This window comes from Poecilia reticulata, chromosome 10 (assembly GCF_904066995.2).
Source record: "Poecilia reticulata chromosome 10, P_reticulata-male-v2, whole genome shotgun sequence".
NCBI lineage: Eukaryota > Metazoa > Chordata > Actinopteri > Cyprinodontiformes > Poeciliidae > Poecilia > Poecilia reticulata.
The window spans coordinates 25,604,622-25,621,497 of NC_088839.1; the positions used below are offsets into that span (position 1 = coordinate 25,604,622).

General features: G+C 36.9%; 1 protein-coding gene across 1 annotated transcript in view; it reads left to right on the forward strand.

The window, feature by feature from the left end:
* Nucleotides 1–15,495, forward strand: part of slc9a6a (solute carrier family 9 member A6a) — an 18,188-nt gene extending 2,693 nt beyond the window's left edge. The window contains exons 3-17 of the mRNA XM_081611753.1: nt 750–937; nt 1,792–1,869; nt 1,968–2,044; nt 2,164–2,276; nt 3,444–3,549; nt 6,082–6,222; nt 7,028–7,134; nt 7,250–7,338; nt 8,100–8,213; nt 8,371–8,482; nt 8,567–8,720; nt 9,578–9,608; nt 9,693–9,778; nt 10,635–10,740; nt 11,617–15,495. Coding sequence (XP_081467879.1) covers nt 750–937; nt 1,792–1,869; nt 1,968–2,044; nt 2,164–2,276; nt 3,444–3,549; nt 6,082–6,222; nt 7,028–7,134; nt 7,250–7,338; nt 8,100–8,213; nt 8,371–8,482; nt 8,567–8,720; nt 9,578–9,608; nt 9,693–9,778; nt 10,635–10,740; nt 11,617–11,862 — 1,748 coding nt within the window. The 3' untranslated portion in view covers nt 11,863–15,495. The remainder of the gene's footprint in view (nt 1–749; nt 938–1,791; nt 1,870–1,967; nt 2,045–2,163; nt 2,277–3,443; nt 3,550–6,081; nt 6,223–7,027; nt 7,135–7,249; nt 7,339–8,099; nt 8,214–8,370; nt 8,483–8,566; nt 8,721–9,577; nt 9,609–9,692; nt 9,779–10,634; nt 10,741–11,616) is intronic.
* The last annotated feature ends 1,381 nt before the right edge of the window (nt 15,496–16,876 follow it).

Here is a 16,876-nt window from a genome sequence, read left to right on the forward strand (position 1 = left end):
TAATTAATCTGCTTATGCTGTGCTGCACTGACTACTTCCTCGTATTTAACCTGACATGTTGGTTTTTTGTATTCCCCAAAAACTCATGCACTTCAGTTTTAATTCTGCAAATATTAATCTGCAGACTTAAAAGGAAATCAGTGCATTTCTGCACTTTGTTTATTAAATCCACTAGACCAGGGGAGTCCAAAGTGTGGCTCGGGGGCCATTTGTGGCCCTTGAAATGAATTTGATCAGCCTCCTGAACATAAGTCAGGGGGGCCAAAAAAAAAAAACTGAAATCAACTGATGGACCCTAGAAGTTTGGAAATTATCTGTTTTTATTCTAATAAGGCAACATGATTTAGCAGATAAAAAGAAAAATGAAAATAAACCGATTTTTATTTAATGAATTTTGTGACCTGCTAGTAGTTTAAATTTAACAGTTTTGGCCTCTGAGGCAAAATGTTTAGACACCACTGCAAGTAAAGATTTACTAGCAAAACAGATATTCAGATATGACTAACCAGAATTTTGATGATGGCATTAAAAACATATGTGATGAAGATGAGACGAAAGCTAAGTTTATCAGGGGTGAATGAATTTATTTTATTTGTGTGTGGATGAGAAAGTACCAAACCCAAGCACCACACTCTTATTTTTAAACGTGTTTGAGAGAAAATTCCAAATGCAATCAAAAGAAATGGAGCTTTGTTGTCTTAAATTAAACCCTCCTCTGTTCTATTTTTGCTCTCCGCCTCTTTTCTCAGGCCTTATTGTCGGGGTGATCTTGCGCTACGTCGTTCAGGTCCCTCGGGAGCCCAGCGTCATTTTGCCGAGCTGCGTCAACTCCAGCCCCGCCACCTTGCTGGTAAATGTCAGTGGCAAATTGTACGAATACACCTTGAAGGGGGTGAACAGTGGCAACGAGATGACTGACAACGAGATGCTGCGCAAGGTACGGGCCGTCTTCTCACATTTGTGGTAGACGACTGAGTGAGCATTTTGGTGTGTTACTTTACTTTGTAGCTTTGTAGTTTGAGTCACGATTCTGGTTATTTTAAATAAATGAATGCACAATTATGAAGGATGAAATTGCAATTGAAACAACACAAAGCACTTGAGTTATTTCTGGTTAAATAGAGAAGTGTGTCATGCTTTAGCATCTGGTTGCAAAAATGTTAATACCATTTGAACTTTTTTCTACATTTTGTCAAATTTCTACTGCAAAGTTCTAAAAAATGTTAGGAAAACACAAATAATTTACCTCCTCTGAGATAATACTTTGGAAAAAGACCTATCACTGTTTTTCCATTGTTTTTTGCAAGATACTTTAAGCTGTCAGCTTTACTTATGTTAGTTATTTAAAGTTGTAAAAATGATAAAATGTTACTCAATTACTTTCCAGTTCACAACTGCTTCTGTTGGATTGTCACATAAAAATCCTTAATTAAATGAGGAAATACTTTTCCAAGGACTTTATTTCTCTGGAATCCCGAATTCAACACAAACAATAAGTGAAAAAAAAAATCTGCTTTAATTCAGTGTACTGTAGTGCTATAAGATCCAGTGTAAAATAAAAATGTCCTAACTTCTCTCCGCTCTGACACATTTGGCACTGGTCTGGATTCAGACCTAAAATAAGAATAATCTCAGCCTTAATTGATGCTTGATTCAGTCGCTGCCCTCTTTTAACATGTTATTTTACTCAATGTCCCAGTTGTGTCATTCTTGATTAAATAATTAATTTAACATAACATTAATTAGCATCAAAGCATTTGATTATTACGCTGTTTTTTTTGTGGGCTTCAGGTTACGTTCGACCCTGAGGTTTTCTTCAACATTCTTCTCCCGCCCATCATCTTTCATGCAGGCTACAGCTTGAAAAGGGTACAACATCCTCAGATCTTTCAATAAATAGTTTTAATTTATGATCAAATACTGTAACCTCAGTTACAGTTAGCTGCATGTTTGCTTTCATTTTCCAGAGACATTTTTTCCAGAACATGGGATCCATCCTGGCTTATGCCTTCGTGGGGACAGTGATTTCCTGTTTTATTATTGGGTGAGATGATTGTGCTCAGAAACAGCACGGAGAAAAAAAAACACAGCTCTAACTACTCTGAAGCATTTCAAAGTGTCGATGATCCATTTAGTAAGATAATTAAAGCTGTCCTCCAACAGGTTGTTGATGTACGGCTGTGTCACGCTGATGAAGCACCTGGGCCGGCTGGGTGGAGACTTCTTCTTCACTGACTGTCTATTCTTTGGAGCCATTGTCTCGGCAACAGACCCGGGTATATATTCAAATTAACTTCTGATTGTGTTCTCTATCCAGAGATTATATTTTAACTCTCTGATCTGGAACTTTAAATACATAGCAGTTTTCATCGTCTGCAGCACTTTTGCAATTTACTGTCTATTAAAGTCTCTCATCAGATTAAACCGAAGAAAAACATGCTCTCTGTTACGGCAGGATTGAAATGACCTTAGTATCCCGATACTGGCTGGAAAGCGCAACGTTCCTCTTTCAGAAACTGTTGGAGTTTTTCAGATGGCGCAAAATGTTTATGATACTGCAAATTCGGCCGTGTCATCGACGACACCTTCGGTCTAATAGAGATATTATTAAATTAATCAAATAAATGACATTATTATACACATTTATAATAACATAACACACACTGTGAATGTGGATACAGATCTAAATTTATTTTTTACCCAGTTTGTATTGTTTTTTTTTACAATATAAACTATGCATTTTCTTAAGCAACTTATAATTATTCATACAAATTTATATTTGTACCTGTATGAGGTGATCAAACTCCAGGAAAGTCATTAATATGCAATCTAAAAAAAAATGGCACTCGATACGCAACCCTGAGGTACTCCAGCATTATTATCAGTCTTTTCACAAGCTGGTATCATGACTCATATTTTATCTACTGGATTGCAGTTGCTGCAAACTAAATGTTGATAATGTGAAAAATTATTTAGTCTTGACACTTTCTTAGAAATGTTTATCTAAAAGCCAACATTAGTTTCTGCTGGCAGTAGTGAAAAGTACTGATAACATTTTTAATTGCTGACATTGTCTGCATCACATTTTTTGTTTTCCAGACACTCAGAAATTGTCGCTCTTTTATTTCTCAGACTGCCTAAACTCAGTAAAAGTGCACAGGTTTGCACTGATTTTAAGTTGAAATACAATGACTTTAATAAAGTGAAGACATAAACCCTAAATAGATCAATTAACCATTTCTGTAAAAGCTTTCAAGATAATCATCTTGATGCAAAAATTAGAGACAAAGTTGAGTGAGATTTCTGAAAGCGTTAAAGGGCAAAAGTAAACACTTTTGAGATTTTCTTCTTTATACTCTTTTAAATGGCAGCATTTTTCTCAGGAAATTGCTTGCATGTCTTTTCAGTATTTGTCGGTCTTTGTGTTTCTGTTGGTCTCACAGTGACGGTCCTGGCTATCTTCCACGAGCTGCAGGTTGACGTGGATTTGTATGCGTTACTGTTTGGAGAGAGCGTCCTCAATGATGCAGTATCGGTCGTTCTGTCCTCGTAAGTTTTTTCAAATTATGTCTAATCAGCATGATGACTGGATGCCTGAGACGTGAAGAAACGTATATGAAAGTGTGTGTTTTTCATGTTTGATAAGTGAACCAACCAGCTGTGAGATTCACATTTGACCAAACTGGAATCGGTTCCCCTGGTGTTGCTTCGTTTATCCTCCTTCCCTTCATTGTTCTGCTGTAATTTCCACAGAGTAATGCGTTATAATAGCATGCAGCTAGGAGGAAGCGGGCCATGCAGAGAGGCCCTCACCGCTCACTGACTGTGGGTTAAGTAGAGCATGTCGTCGTGTGCCTTTGCAGTGCCTGGGGACTAGCATGACGAATCAGAGGCCGCTGTTGTTTTTACCCTGGCTTATCCAGCCACAGTTTGAGAATATTGCTTTTTTTGTCTTTTTGGTAGACTACGTTTGATGAAAAAAATGTCCACACCCTTTAGTTATCTTTGAAAAGGAGGCGACGAGAAGCTTAACGACAAAATGCCTTGTGATCCGTGTGTCATGTTGAACAAATCTAATTTTAGAATCAACTTTGGCTGGAAAAAAAGATAAAAGTTCCTGTTGGTGTTTTTAGTACATTTTATTCTAAAACTAAAGTAAAGTGTAATTGACACTGTTTGAAAATATACACAGTAGAGCTTTCCACATGTATTGGTTTTTACATGGTAATATTGAGTAAAAATAACAACAACCTGCAAATTTTATATATAAATTTAATATTTATATATTAAATTTCTTTATAAAATTTAATATATAAAGAAATATTAAATTTTTTTAATATTTAAGCTTTTCAGCACTAAACTCCTCTGGTGTGTTTTCTGTGAAACATTGCTACCTAGGGTGCATTAAGTAAGAGATTTTTTTTTTTAATTGGGAAAAAAATTCCCTGTTTTCCAGACTTATTTTCAGTACATATTTGATCAAAGTTTGATGACACCATTTTTATGTTTTTGACTCCAACAGTCCAGGTTTCTCTGTCCTTCAACATGAATTTAAAAACAGTTTTCCATATTTTCAGGTCTTTTTTTCTGTTTCTAATTGGTCGTCTTCCCAGCAATGGATCATTTTAAGTATCTCCATGTTCCTGCTGCAGGACTGTAGAGAAAAACATTCGGCCCGAGTTCTTTCTGGTTCTGATTACTTAAATGCTGAAGTAAAACACTGGAATGTGAAGTAAATATCTGCCTGATAAGGTTACTGTTTAAAAACGTGCTGTTTGATCAAATTGAGTAAGAGAACATTTCTGAAAATAAAGTATCTACGCTTAGGTTTACAGTTTGGCTATTTTTTACATGCACAACCTTTTTTTCTCTTACTGTCTGACATTAAATCAGACTGAAGTTCTCCAAATTACCATCCGCTAAAAGACAAAGAATAAACCATTTCCTCGATAAGAAAGATCTTTATAGGTTATATTGTACATTACTTTTACCATATTACTGTGCAGAACTTTGAAGAAACGCATAGAAAATGATTATCCAAACAGCATATACAATACAGAAAAGGGCCAATAAATAGATAAATAAATGAAGTAGGTTAAAAAGATCGCACAAATGAGGTTTTTATAAAAATGGCAATGATAAAAATTCCAATCTTTTTTCAATGCAAAACAGCACAAATATTTGAAGCCAGAAATAATTTACTTTACTCTTTTTATAAAAATAATGAAATTATTTGCAGAAAATGACAGAGGATATCATTTAAGAGGGAAATTGAGTTTAAAAGTTTTTTTCTGTTAGAACAACGTTTAAAAAGTGTGTGTATTTCAATAGCAGAGGTCTTTTTTGAAATGTTGGAAATGTTCAAAAATAAAAATAGGAAATATTCATTTTGCTTTGCTTTATTTGAAAGAAATTCTGTTATTTGGTTAAAACATAACATATTGATCATTTTCTTTGGCTTTGCTCTTTATAATTGAATTTGTGTTTGAGTATAGTGTATTTTATTGGGTTTTCAAACATTACATTTCTAGAAAAAAGTGGGAAGCTTGTAAACCTGAGAATACTCTAAGTGTCAATCCTAACAGACCTAAAACAGGATAAGTTTAGTCTGAGTTGGACAGTAAGAAAACTAAGGCTTTGTCTTTTTCTTATACAGTGTATGTGTAACAGGGTTTTGTTTTGGCAATATTGTGGATGTTAAGTTTGTCAAAATTTGTTTCTTTATTCCCTGAATTTATTTAATTTAGTCAAGCAGTTGCTTCTCCAGACATTTATGGGCATTTTAAGTTCTGTTTTGCTGCAGTTGGTGGTTCCCATAGCAACCGGTAACTGACAGCTCTTCCCCGCCCCCTTTTTTTTCTGTTGCCGTCGGTAACTGTGGGACAGAAGCTGCTGGACTGATGTTAACTACCAACTTGATTTCCTCTTTTGTTACGTTAAATACAGGGTACCTGAGTGTGTCTGTCATGAAGACAAACCTACTGGACCCGAGACACACATAGAAGGGTTTCATGTGCAAATATCTGGTGTCCATTGTGTGTGTTTGCCCTTAAAGTGTTTTTCTTTATGTCTTATTATCAGGTCTATTGTTGCATACCAGCCACAAGGAGACAACAGCCACACGTTTGAAGCCATGGCCTTGCTGAAGTCTTTAGGGATGTTCCTTGGCGTTTTCAGCGGCTCCTTCTCTCTGGGCGTTGCCACGGGAATCGTTACAGCTCTCATATCTTTTCTGGTTTTGTCGTCTATGCAGTCTGCTGCATAAGCTCTGAATAAACAAGGTTATGCCTTAGATTACTAATAATATCCTGCTATCAGTGATTGGCAGATAGGTGTGTGTAAAGTACTAAAAACAACACGAGCATGCCGATTGTTCTTTGTAACGTGACACAGATAGAAAGTGAATTGGGTTTTTTGACACCTGGTAGTTCAGTATAGTTGGTTTGATTGGGGATAAAAATTGCAACGTTTGTTAAAATTTCGGCTGGTGCTGTTTGCTTTCACATCACATTGTGTCAAAGGAACCAAACCCTTTGAAAAATGTGTTTCCCTCCTCGCCTGTGGTGGCGCTGCACCAAGAAACACTGAGGTAAACAACACAAAAACCTCTGAAGAAGACAATGAGCTCAACTTCCTTCCTCGTGAAATGTAAACAAAAATGGAGTAGCGTCAGATTTTAGTGCTTGTAGGATTTCTCTTTTGTCTTTGAAAAGAGACCACAAGCAGTTTCTCCCACTAGTGCAAGAGAGGCACATTTGTTTTGTTTGTATTTACCCAGAATCCCCGGCGCTATAGTTTGCTTCCTGCTTTTGGAGCGGTCTCTGGTCCTCTTGGCATTTTCATATGAATTCAAACCGCACCAGAGAATACAGAATGAGATTTTTAGGTGGATTTTCTGTTTTTGGTCCTCATCAGAGTTTGATTGTGCTTTCACAAATCCCCAAGCGAACCGGACCTTCTAGACAAACAAACTACAGTATGTTAAAATCAGTTAAATTAATTTCAATAAAGTCCTTGACTCGGACTACGTGACGAAGTTCACCAAACTGAGGGACTTTCAGCTGCTGGAGACGGCTCTGTTCTTCCTCATGTCCTGGAGCACCTTCCTGCTGGCTGAAGCTTGTGGCTTCACAGGTACCAAACACAGTGAATCTGTAGTAAATATAATTTTATACATCCCAGCCTCGCTGAAAGGATTTATATGTGGTTTGCTTGTCTTTCGATCGTATGATCACGTTGTGTTATGCAGGTGTTGTGGCTGTGCTCTTCTGTGGCATCACTCAGGCCCACTACACCTTCAACAATCTGTCTCCAGAGTCTCAGGACCGGACAAAGCAGGTCAGAACCAGACCAATGCTACAAAACTGTTTAGTATTTACTAAAGTATTAGGGCGTCATTATAAAAATAATACACCAGGATTCATTGTTGTAATAAATTATAACCTGCCTTAAATCATATGTGTGAATAGGCCTGTTGCAATAAGCAATAAAACAATTACTTGCACTATAAATAAAAATTTCTACTTGCATGATTGTTTTTTCCTTTTCTCTCTTTCTACCAAAAACTGGACGACAAAAGTCTTCAGCCTGGAGCTTTCCTTTGTAGGATCATTTTGTTTACAGAGACTTTATTTGATTTGTTGTTTCTGTTGTTTATTTATTTGGGACATTTAAAATGTCTTCCTGTTCCAGTGTTAAATGTTCACTAGAATTTAAAGTTTATTGATCTTTGAGATCGTGTTCTTGTATTATTATGGCTGATTAAAGATTTTAATTCATCACAACTTTTATACGTTTTTCTATCTGAAACTCAAACCAAAAGTTTTGCTAATAATCTGGAGTTTTGAATACTTGACCTAATGTTAAAAACAGAAAGGTTTGGGAAAGAGAAGTGGGATTTAAAAGGAAAAGTCTTTTTAGTTCCATCAGTTTCGCCACGATCACATGAAGCGATTTAAACACATCAGAAAGTACGGTAAATATTAGCTGTACTTTTACGACATGGTGACCAAAAGCCGTTAATTTCACGACCAAATCATTAACGAGACTGAAAGACAAAACGTTAAGGTTTTCTGATGTTTCTTGTCTTTCTTTTTCAGCTTTTTGAGCTGTTAAATTTCCTGGCAGAAAACTTCATCTTCTCCTACATGGGTCTGACCCTGTTCACCTTCCAGAACCACATCTTTAATACCATGTTCATCGTCGGAGCTTTTGTATCTTTTGAACCTGGGAAACAGAAACATTTCATGAGTGTTTGCATTCATAAAAGGATGTTTATTTATTAATTCAGAGATGATTTAGTGAGGAGTTTTGTGCGTGACGTGTGAGGATGTTCCGCTGGTTTTCCTCCTTGACGTTCCTCCCGTCCAGCTGGCGGTGTTTGTGGGAAGAGCTGCTAACATCTACCCTCTGTCGCTCCTCCTTAATCTGGGTCGACGCAACAAGATTAGGTCCAACTTCCAGCACATGATGATGTTTGCAGGCCAGTGGAGCAGACTGCAGGACTGTTAAAAGCAGACAGTTTGCCTCACATGTTTGTGACCTTGTTTTCCTGTTTGGTTTTCAGGGCTGCGCGGTGCGATGACCTTCGCCCTCTCCATCAGGGACACGGCCACGTACGCCCGCCAGATGATGTTCTCCACCAATCTTCTGGTGGTTTTCTTCACTGTGTGGATTTGTGGTGGCGGCACCACTCAAATGCTGTCCTGTCAGCGGATACGGTAAGCAGTTTCAGACACAAACTTGGACAGATTTCCCACTTAAAAACACAAATGCCAAACTTGATACGCACAGTTCTGGGAAACTTCTAGTTGAGTCTGTTCAAATCATGTTGCATCAAACTGCTCAATAACATTTTCCTCCCTAACTAGTCCTAATGCTAACGTATTATTGCCATTGAAGATAAAAAAGGAGTACATTTTTGCCAAAATATATCAGACATTTTATAGAAAAAAACGTGGAAATTTCTGATGTTCAATCGTCAAAAATTTGCCAAAAAATAAATAATACATTTTTTGTTTATACTTAGAAATTTATGAATTTCAAAACTTGAAAATTTTTCAGAAAAAAAGTCTAAAATTTCCAAGATCTTTTGTGGAAAACTTCCAAGATTAATCTCAAAATTTCTGAGATTTTTGACTTTTCAAACTCAAGAATATCCAATTCTTTTCTATAAAATTTCTGAGATTAATCTCAAAATTTAAGTTTTTTGGTGTAAATTTACTCTCCTTTTTTCTATTTAAAATGACCCAAATGCTCTGTTGCACGATGCAGAATCTAAGAATATTATTGTATAAAAAATTTAATGTATTTGCCTGATTATTTTATTTTGAAACAAAAAAGCTCAAATTTAGACTAACTTTTTTTTTTTATTTGGTTTGTCAACCCGAGTAGATAGAAATTACAGTTTTCAAAAAATGTATTAGCAGGAGAAAATCTATTCAAACCAAGCTGTGAAAAATACTTACTGGTTGCTCCAGTTTGACAGATGTCTTCTACATCTGGACATTGTTGGCATTTAGAGACATTTCTCTAAAAATGTCCAACTGCGGCTGATTTACTGTTTTTCTTTTAACAGAGTGGGAGTTGACTCTGATCAGGAAAACTCTGTGAGTAAGCAACGTGATGAGAAAACTTACAGCAAATGTTATTTGAACTGGTTTTACAGACTTATGCCCTTGTTGTTGGTTCAGATGAGTTTTGCTGACGGATCAGAGAGGAGAAGCACCAAACAAGAAAGTGCCTGGCTTTTCAGAATTTGGTACAACTTTGACCACAAGTATCCTTTATAGAAACGACTCGTAGTGTTTTCTGTGATTCATCTGGTTCTGTTTCAGCTCCATGAGTGAAGTTCATATTTTCAGCCAGCAGGGGGAGCACAGGTTATCGAAACAAACGATCTCCAGAACTACAGTTGAAACCAGATATTTACATACTCTATAGAAAAATTATAGTTTTTTTTTTTTTTACTGTCTGACTTTAAATGAGACAATATAATTTTTTTTAGGTCAATCAGGGTTACCAGAATTATGTGTATTTGATAAGTGCCATATTAATAAGATAGTATTTATTTCCTTTATTTTAACATTCAGCAAATTTTAGTTAATTTTGTAATCCTTAATCCTCTCTGACCTAAAACAATAAAGATTCCATGTAATTTAATGTAACTGAATAAGAAAATACATTGTATGTAACATTACAATAAAATATTAACTATCTGATTTTTTAATTAAGTTCAGTTATTGTATTGTCCCTGCTCATTTGCAACAGGAGTGGGTCAGTAGTGTAAAGTGGCTTGGTCCCTGCGTTCCAGCTTCATGAGCCGCATTTTCTTGCAAAGAGTTTAGATTTTCTTTTTTTGTTTTAAATCCACCGAAGGACAAATTTTCTGTAAATTTGGGAAAAAGCAGAAAAATCTTCAAATACTGAACCATGAATGGGAAGAGGTTCATTCACTGTATGCAAAAAAAATACAACAAGACAGAGAACTGGAATAAAATCACTTGTGTGTAAAAACGATGGAGTTTTTGATCCTGATGCTCATACCAGGCATTAATCACGATATCGGCTGCTTCCTGTTGCTCTCCCTCGGACTTCATCCTGTCAGTTTTTCCTTGACTCCAGCCTCTCTGCAGCTACCTGAAGCCCATCCTGACGCACAGCGGCCCCCCTCTCACCACCACGCTGCCTCCCTGCTGCGGCCCCCTCGCCCGTTTCCTCACCAGCCCCCAGGCCTATGAGGTCAGACTGCAGGTCACACGGGACAAGCAAGTTATCGATTAATGAGTTGATCTAAAGTTGACTGGTCAACTAATACATTAGATGATAAGCGGCCAATTTCTTACAAACTTGAATTTGTATTTGTATCAAGAGGGCAGACTGTCTTTCCTTTGCATGAAGAGATACGTTGTTCACGTGACGAATATAAAAAAAGAATCAGATCGTTATATTTGAACTTTTTTTCATGCCAGAGATTTTTAATACTGACTGAATAAATTGGCATATTGGGAAGTTTGTAGAAAAAAACAAACACATTTTCACCAAAAGAATCAGAAATTTGGAGATTAATCTCAGAAAATAGAAAAAACTAATTTCTGTGCTTGAAAAGTCAAAGATTTTCTATTAAAAAACAACAACTTTTGAAACATTTTGAGGTTAACCTCAGAAATCCGTTTCAAAAGCTGAAAAATTTTGACTATTCAAACTCAGAAATTTTATCTCAACTTTTCCAAGCAAACGTTTGATGTTTCAAACTCAGAAATGTAAATTTTTCTTTCTTATATATCTGTTAATCTTCCACGGCCTTAATATGCCGTCGTACAAAACAGAACCGCATAAAGTGCATCTTTCATTCCCCACCGGACTCGATTTGGACCATTTCTCTCTCCTGGTCTCGTATGTTTCTGCCATTTTTGCTTCTGTAAAAATGGCGTTGATGACTGGTTGGTCATCAACACTGGTCATAGTGATGACCAGTGTTGCCCTGGTCTAAGCAGAAGTTATTACTTAATTGATTTGAGCTCATTTTAATCCAATTAGCTGTTAATCGATAACATCCCTATATGGACCCGTTTTAGTTTAGATAAACCCGACTTGCTCCTTGTTTTCCTCCTCCAGAATGAGTGTCAGCTAAAGGACGACGACTCTGACCTCATCCTGACGGACGGTGACATCAGCCTGACTTATGGCGACATCACGGTCAGCACCGACGCCACAGGCGCCCACACCAGCAGCGGACTGGCCGTGGACGACCTGGACCGGGAGCTGGCGTACGGCGATCACGAGCTGGTGATGAGGGGCACGCGCCTCGTTCTGCCCATGGACGACTCGGAGCCGCCGTTCACGGATCACCTGCGGATGTGAAAACCAGGTTTCAGCGCAAACGTCCAGTAAAATCAGACCTGAGCCACTGAGCAAAAGACGAGTACTCTCCTCTTTTCACACTCCCTTTTTATTTAACTTTTTTTTCTTTTTGCTCACTTCCTCTTTAGGAAATCTCTGTCTCTACCTCATTCTCTTTCTGCTCATTTCATACCTCTTATTAAATCATTCCTGGTTTTCTTCACATTTCTCTCTCTTGTCATTCAGCTTACTGTAGCATTGCAGCATGAGTTAGTGAGTAAATGCAAACCCCAACCACTTCCTAATTTGTCAGTGTACAGTATATCTCAAGAGAAACTATAACGTTGTTATGCATGTGGAGGTTGCTTGTGTTTTCTTTGTATTTTAGCATATAGAGCTTTTTTTTTCTTTTTTTTTTCGGTCGGCGTTTTGGGTCTGACTTTGAATGTTGCTGCCTTTTCTCTGAGCATCAGAGGCAAGCTGACCCAGTGGAAAACTTTACTGTACATTTGGTTACAATCAAGTGCCTGGGAATTGTAGTTTTTAAGCATGGCAACTCTATACTAGATTATCTCTGAGAGGGAAAGTAACTTTGGGATGGTACAGGAGAAAATATGGAAATATATATTAAACCCAAGAGAAGCCTCCGTCCCTAAAGGTAGCAATATACCGCGCAGGTGTGTCGGGAGAGTTTGTGCTTGTAAATATTGTGTGAAGCCAGCGGGCAGCGACAGGAGCCAGTTACGGATCTCTGTGGGTGACCTTAGACTGTGACATTAGAGAGAGGCTTAACGCCTTCCTCTGGACGCCGGTCACAGCAGATTGAAGGTTTGCTGCTGTGAAAGTGAGACCTAAATGAAGTGAAGTGAGTCAGCTTTGTGCCATTCCCGTCACGCATTTTGACGCTTCGTGTAAACCGAATCCATTCGGCCTTAAAGTGTTTTCTACGCTTTTTGCAGAGGAACATTTGTCATGCACATCCAGCTTTGTTCACATATTTCTATTCAGATATTTTTTCAGTAAAGTGATATAAAATAAAACGTTTCGGTACCTAAACTTGATGCTAAAGAAATCTGTTGTTCTTTTTAATTAGAAATTAGAGAGATTATCTACTTGCAGAAGGGTGAAGTTTTGTTTCTTCATTAATCTGGTTTCATATTGCTGAACAATGAATGTATTGGCTGACTTAAACTAGGCATCTTTCAGTGCTTTGCTAGTTTAATCTCTGAAATATATTTTCTGCTGCGCAACTTTACTATACAGCTAAATCTCAGTAGGTGTGAATATCATCGCATTAATTTATTTCAGTATTTCAGTTCGTAAATTGTATTACTGTGGATTTATTGGAGACAGAGTGAAATATTCAGGTTATTTCTGTTGATTATGATTACCAGCTAATGAAAACCCAAATTTCAGTTTCTCAGCAAGTGAGAATATTACATCAGACCAAGAACAAATGACCCTCTAGCAACTGGGATTGTGTGCCTTTCCCCTCATCTTCCACACCCTTCAACCTTGAAAACTAAACGAGAAACTAACTTAACCTTATATTTATAAAGAGAACAGTAAACACTTAGCTTCTTCACATATGCTACTAGACGTTTTCCTTCCACTCAATTTTCTAGTAAGCTCTCTTCTTTATCTCTGAGCTCTTGCAGCTTACCTCTTCATGTTGATGTCATTGACCGTATTCTGAATAACTACAACCAACAGTCATACACATGATTGTGTGCCATAACGTGACAACTTTAAATAATAGATTATATATATATTAATCTTATACGATGTTCTAATTTTACTTTTATGAGAAATTTAGGTTTGAGTTTTCATAATCAGCTGAATTTGCAGCAAATATCTCAATCTGTGTGCAATTAATCTTAATATGCAACTTTCCCTTTTTTATTTAAATTACTGAAATAAAATAGATTTTTAATGATGTTCTCATGTATTGAGAGACAAATAAATGTTTTCTCCGTTTGACTAGTCAGTTCAAAATTGCAGTGCTGGATTTTATACATTGCCATGTTTTTGTCACTCCTTATAATTCATAATATTAGGGCTGCGCGGTATTTGGAAAACATGGCATTACATTAATATTGTCCTTTTGGCAGCAAAGTGCTTTCTGGGACAGTTAAAGACCATCCAATTAATCAGGGATCTCATTAAGGTGCATAATTTTAAAAGATGACTCCTAAAATGTTGCAACCTGCTAAATATTGCATCGCAACAGATTAATATTTCATATTTCACATCCCCTGGTAGGAGTAGATATTTGCACTGGGACTGTTGCAGGTCTTCATTTTGAAAGCTGCCAGTGTTGGAATAGTTTACTTGCTGGATTTTTTTTTTCCTATTTCGTTTTGAACTGTTTACTCACGAATCATTTGAAGGTAAGACAGAAGTTTACTTGCACATTTGCTTTATTTTTGTTTATGATCAGGAAGAACGGAAAGCTTTCTGAACTCGCTTAGGGCTGCAGAGTTTCGCATCTGCTGATGCTGACTGAACAGGAAGCGTTGGTCAGATTGTCGCCGTGGCGACGCTGTGTTTATTTGAACCGAAGCCAGAATACATTTGGTGACTAAGCTGAACACAACCATCTTTTTTTGTGTTTTGGCCTCGGTGCGAGCCAAAGAAAAATAAGTGAGGAGGTCATGCAGAATAAATGCAGGATGATGGGAATTAAAAAAAGAGAGGGGGGAAAAATGAAGGAGTGAAGAGAAGGAGGGAGGTGGAGCAGGCTTGTAGATATCGCTCTTCCTTCCTTCCTTAGTTATCTTCTGCTGTGCAGGAACCTCTAATTTAACTTTTTGTTTCTTGTTTGTTTGTTTGCTTTAATCAGGCGTTCTTTATGACTTCACATGATCTATTATTACGTTGAAATATTATTTCACTTGTTTGTGTGATGAATTTTTTCAAAGAGAGGAAATAAAGTGAAAGAAGCCTGCAGTTCTCACTCATTTTGTGATTTATTTGTTTTCAGTAATGTTTTTGTTTTATCCAACAGCTGATATATTATATTATTTACTGTTTTATTTTGAGCGATGTTACAGAAGGTTTTTTTTTCTTCTGTAAAGAAACATTTCAGTGACTTTCAAGATGATTTCATGCATATTTTTGCTCTTATCTGGTACTTTTGTATCTTGTATGTTTCCACAAAGATGCTTTTTTCATGATGTCTTCAGAGCATAAATTATCTTTGGGGGGAAAAAAAAAAAAAGAAGTGAAATAAATCTGAGCAGAACTGTGTGCCATTATTATCTACATGCCACAATGTGAATTCTTCAAAAGGTGATGGAGGTCTTGGTGTTTCTCTGCTCTGCTTCTGTTTCTGATCGGTAACTTGAGCTTCAATCGGTGGGAATCTTGTCTGAAGTGGCTGACCAAAGAGGCCTGCTGTGCTCCGTGTTTTCAGACACTCTGCTCTCTTTCTCTCTCTTCATTCTGCATTTTCTCTCTGCGTGAATGTGCCCAAATGCCTGCAAGTGTTTATGGATGTGCGTCTGGCAAAAAAAACAAAAAACAAAAAAAGATACCGTGTCCTCTCTCTTTGTTTTCGTTGCCGATACTGACTGTTTACATCTGTGTAAATATACTCACCTGTTCTGTGTGCGTGCAATGGTCAATAAACTAAAGCCTTTGCATTTGATTAAAGCTCTCTGTCTGACGGCCTCATTATTTACCTATTTCAGTATCGGTTTACAGATGTCTGACTACTGATCCTCTCATTCTGACCTGATTTGTGTGAAAATGATCATTTTCATCCAGTTTTACAGTTTGTAACATACTTGCTGTGCTTCCATTAAAATGTCCATAAAACTTTGTCAATATTCCGCGGATGTCGAAAAACAATGAGGACATGACCACATGACTTGTGTGCAGCCGAAAATCATTTTAGCAAAAAAACATAATTTTTTTTATTGGTTTCTATTAAAAAATTATATTTTTGTGATTCCAATGTGACCAATTTTAAGGTCAATAGAAACTAACATTTAAAAAATTTGATCTAGTGAGTTGTTTGAGCCGTCATTCTCTCTTGTTGCCATTTTAAAAGAGCTAACAAATTATTGATATCGCTGCAAAACACAAAGTCTAGAAACTAGTTTCTAGTTTCTGCCATAAGAGCTACTACTTTTTCATCAATATTAAGGAATTACTTACTTAAAACAAGTATGTTTATTTTGCTTCAAAGTTGCTATTAAATTACGTTTGTTTTATTTCAAGCGTACTAAGATATCTGCACTGGGAACAAGATTAATCTCAAAATACTTTGTAAGACTTTGTGTTTTTGCAGATTCCATCAAAGTAATGAAGGAAAATTTAGGATTATATGTTTTCATTGTATATAAGCTGATGAAAGATGTAACTCGTCTGAGTTTAAATGAAGGACTCGTGTTCTAATTTCACATTTGTTTACTTTCATTTGAGTCTCAGGTGCTTCTAAAGAAACAAACCAGTCATTTTTTGCAACCTGTTAATGTTTTCTTCTGGTGTCTGAAAAATGAGCTGTCCCAAAACCTACCTAAGTCATGTTCAACAGGCACTGCGCCGTTACCTAGCAACCCCAGCTGAGCTGACCCCCGTTACCTAGCAACCTAAGTGGAGCTCCAACACGATTGGTTTGCTGGTTTGACCACTGAAAGCGCCATAGAACATCTGAAATCAGTAGCTTAATTGTTAGGGTTCTCTACCAGTTTTACCATGGTCATTAAAAATAACGACACACATCTGATGCCACATCTGCCAAGTCTGTGTCAGAGTGATTTATGAAAATAACTAAAATATATCGGTGTTTAAATAAGACATGCTGTCCTGCTATGAGAGACTGCATTTGATTCTTCTTTCCCAACATATCAGGTAATGCTCCTAATATGGACATCGAGTCCATGGCGTTTGCTCAAGAATGTCTGTTTAGAGAAGGAAGTAGTGAGCACTTAGATCAAGTTTTCCCAAGCATTTTGTGATTATTCAATCAAGGGATTTATTGTGCAGACTTAAAACACACTTTAAATGAAGAATGAGAATTTATAATGGA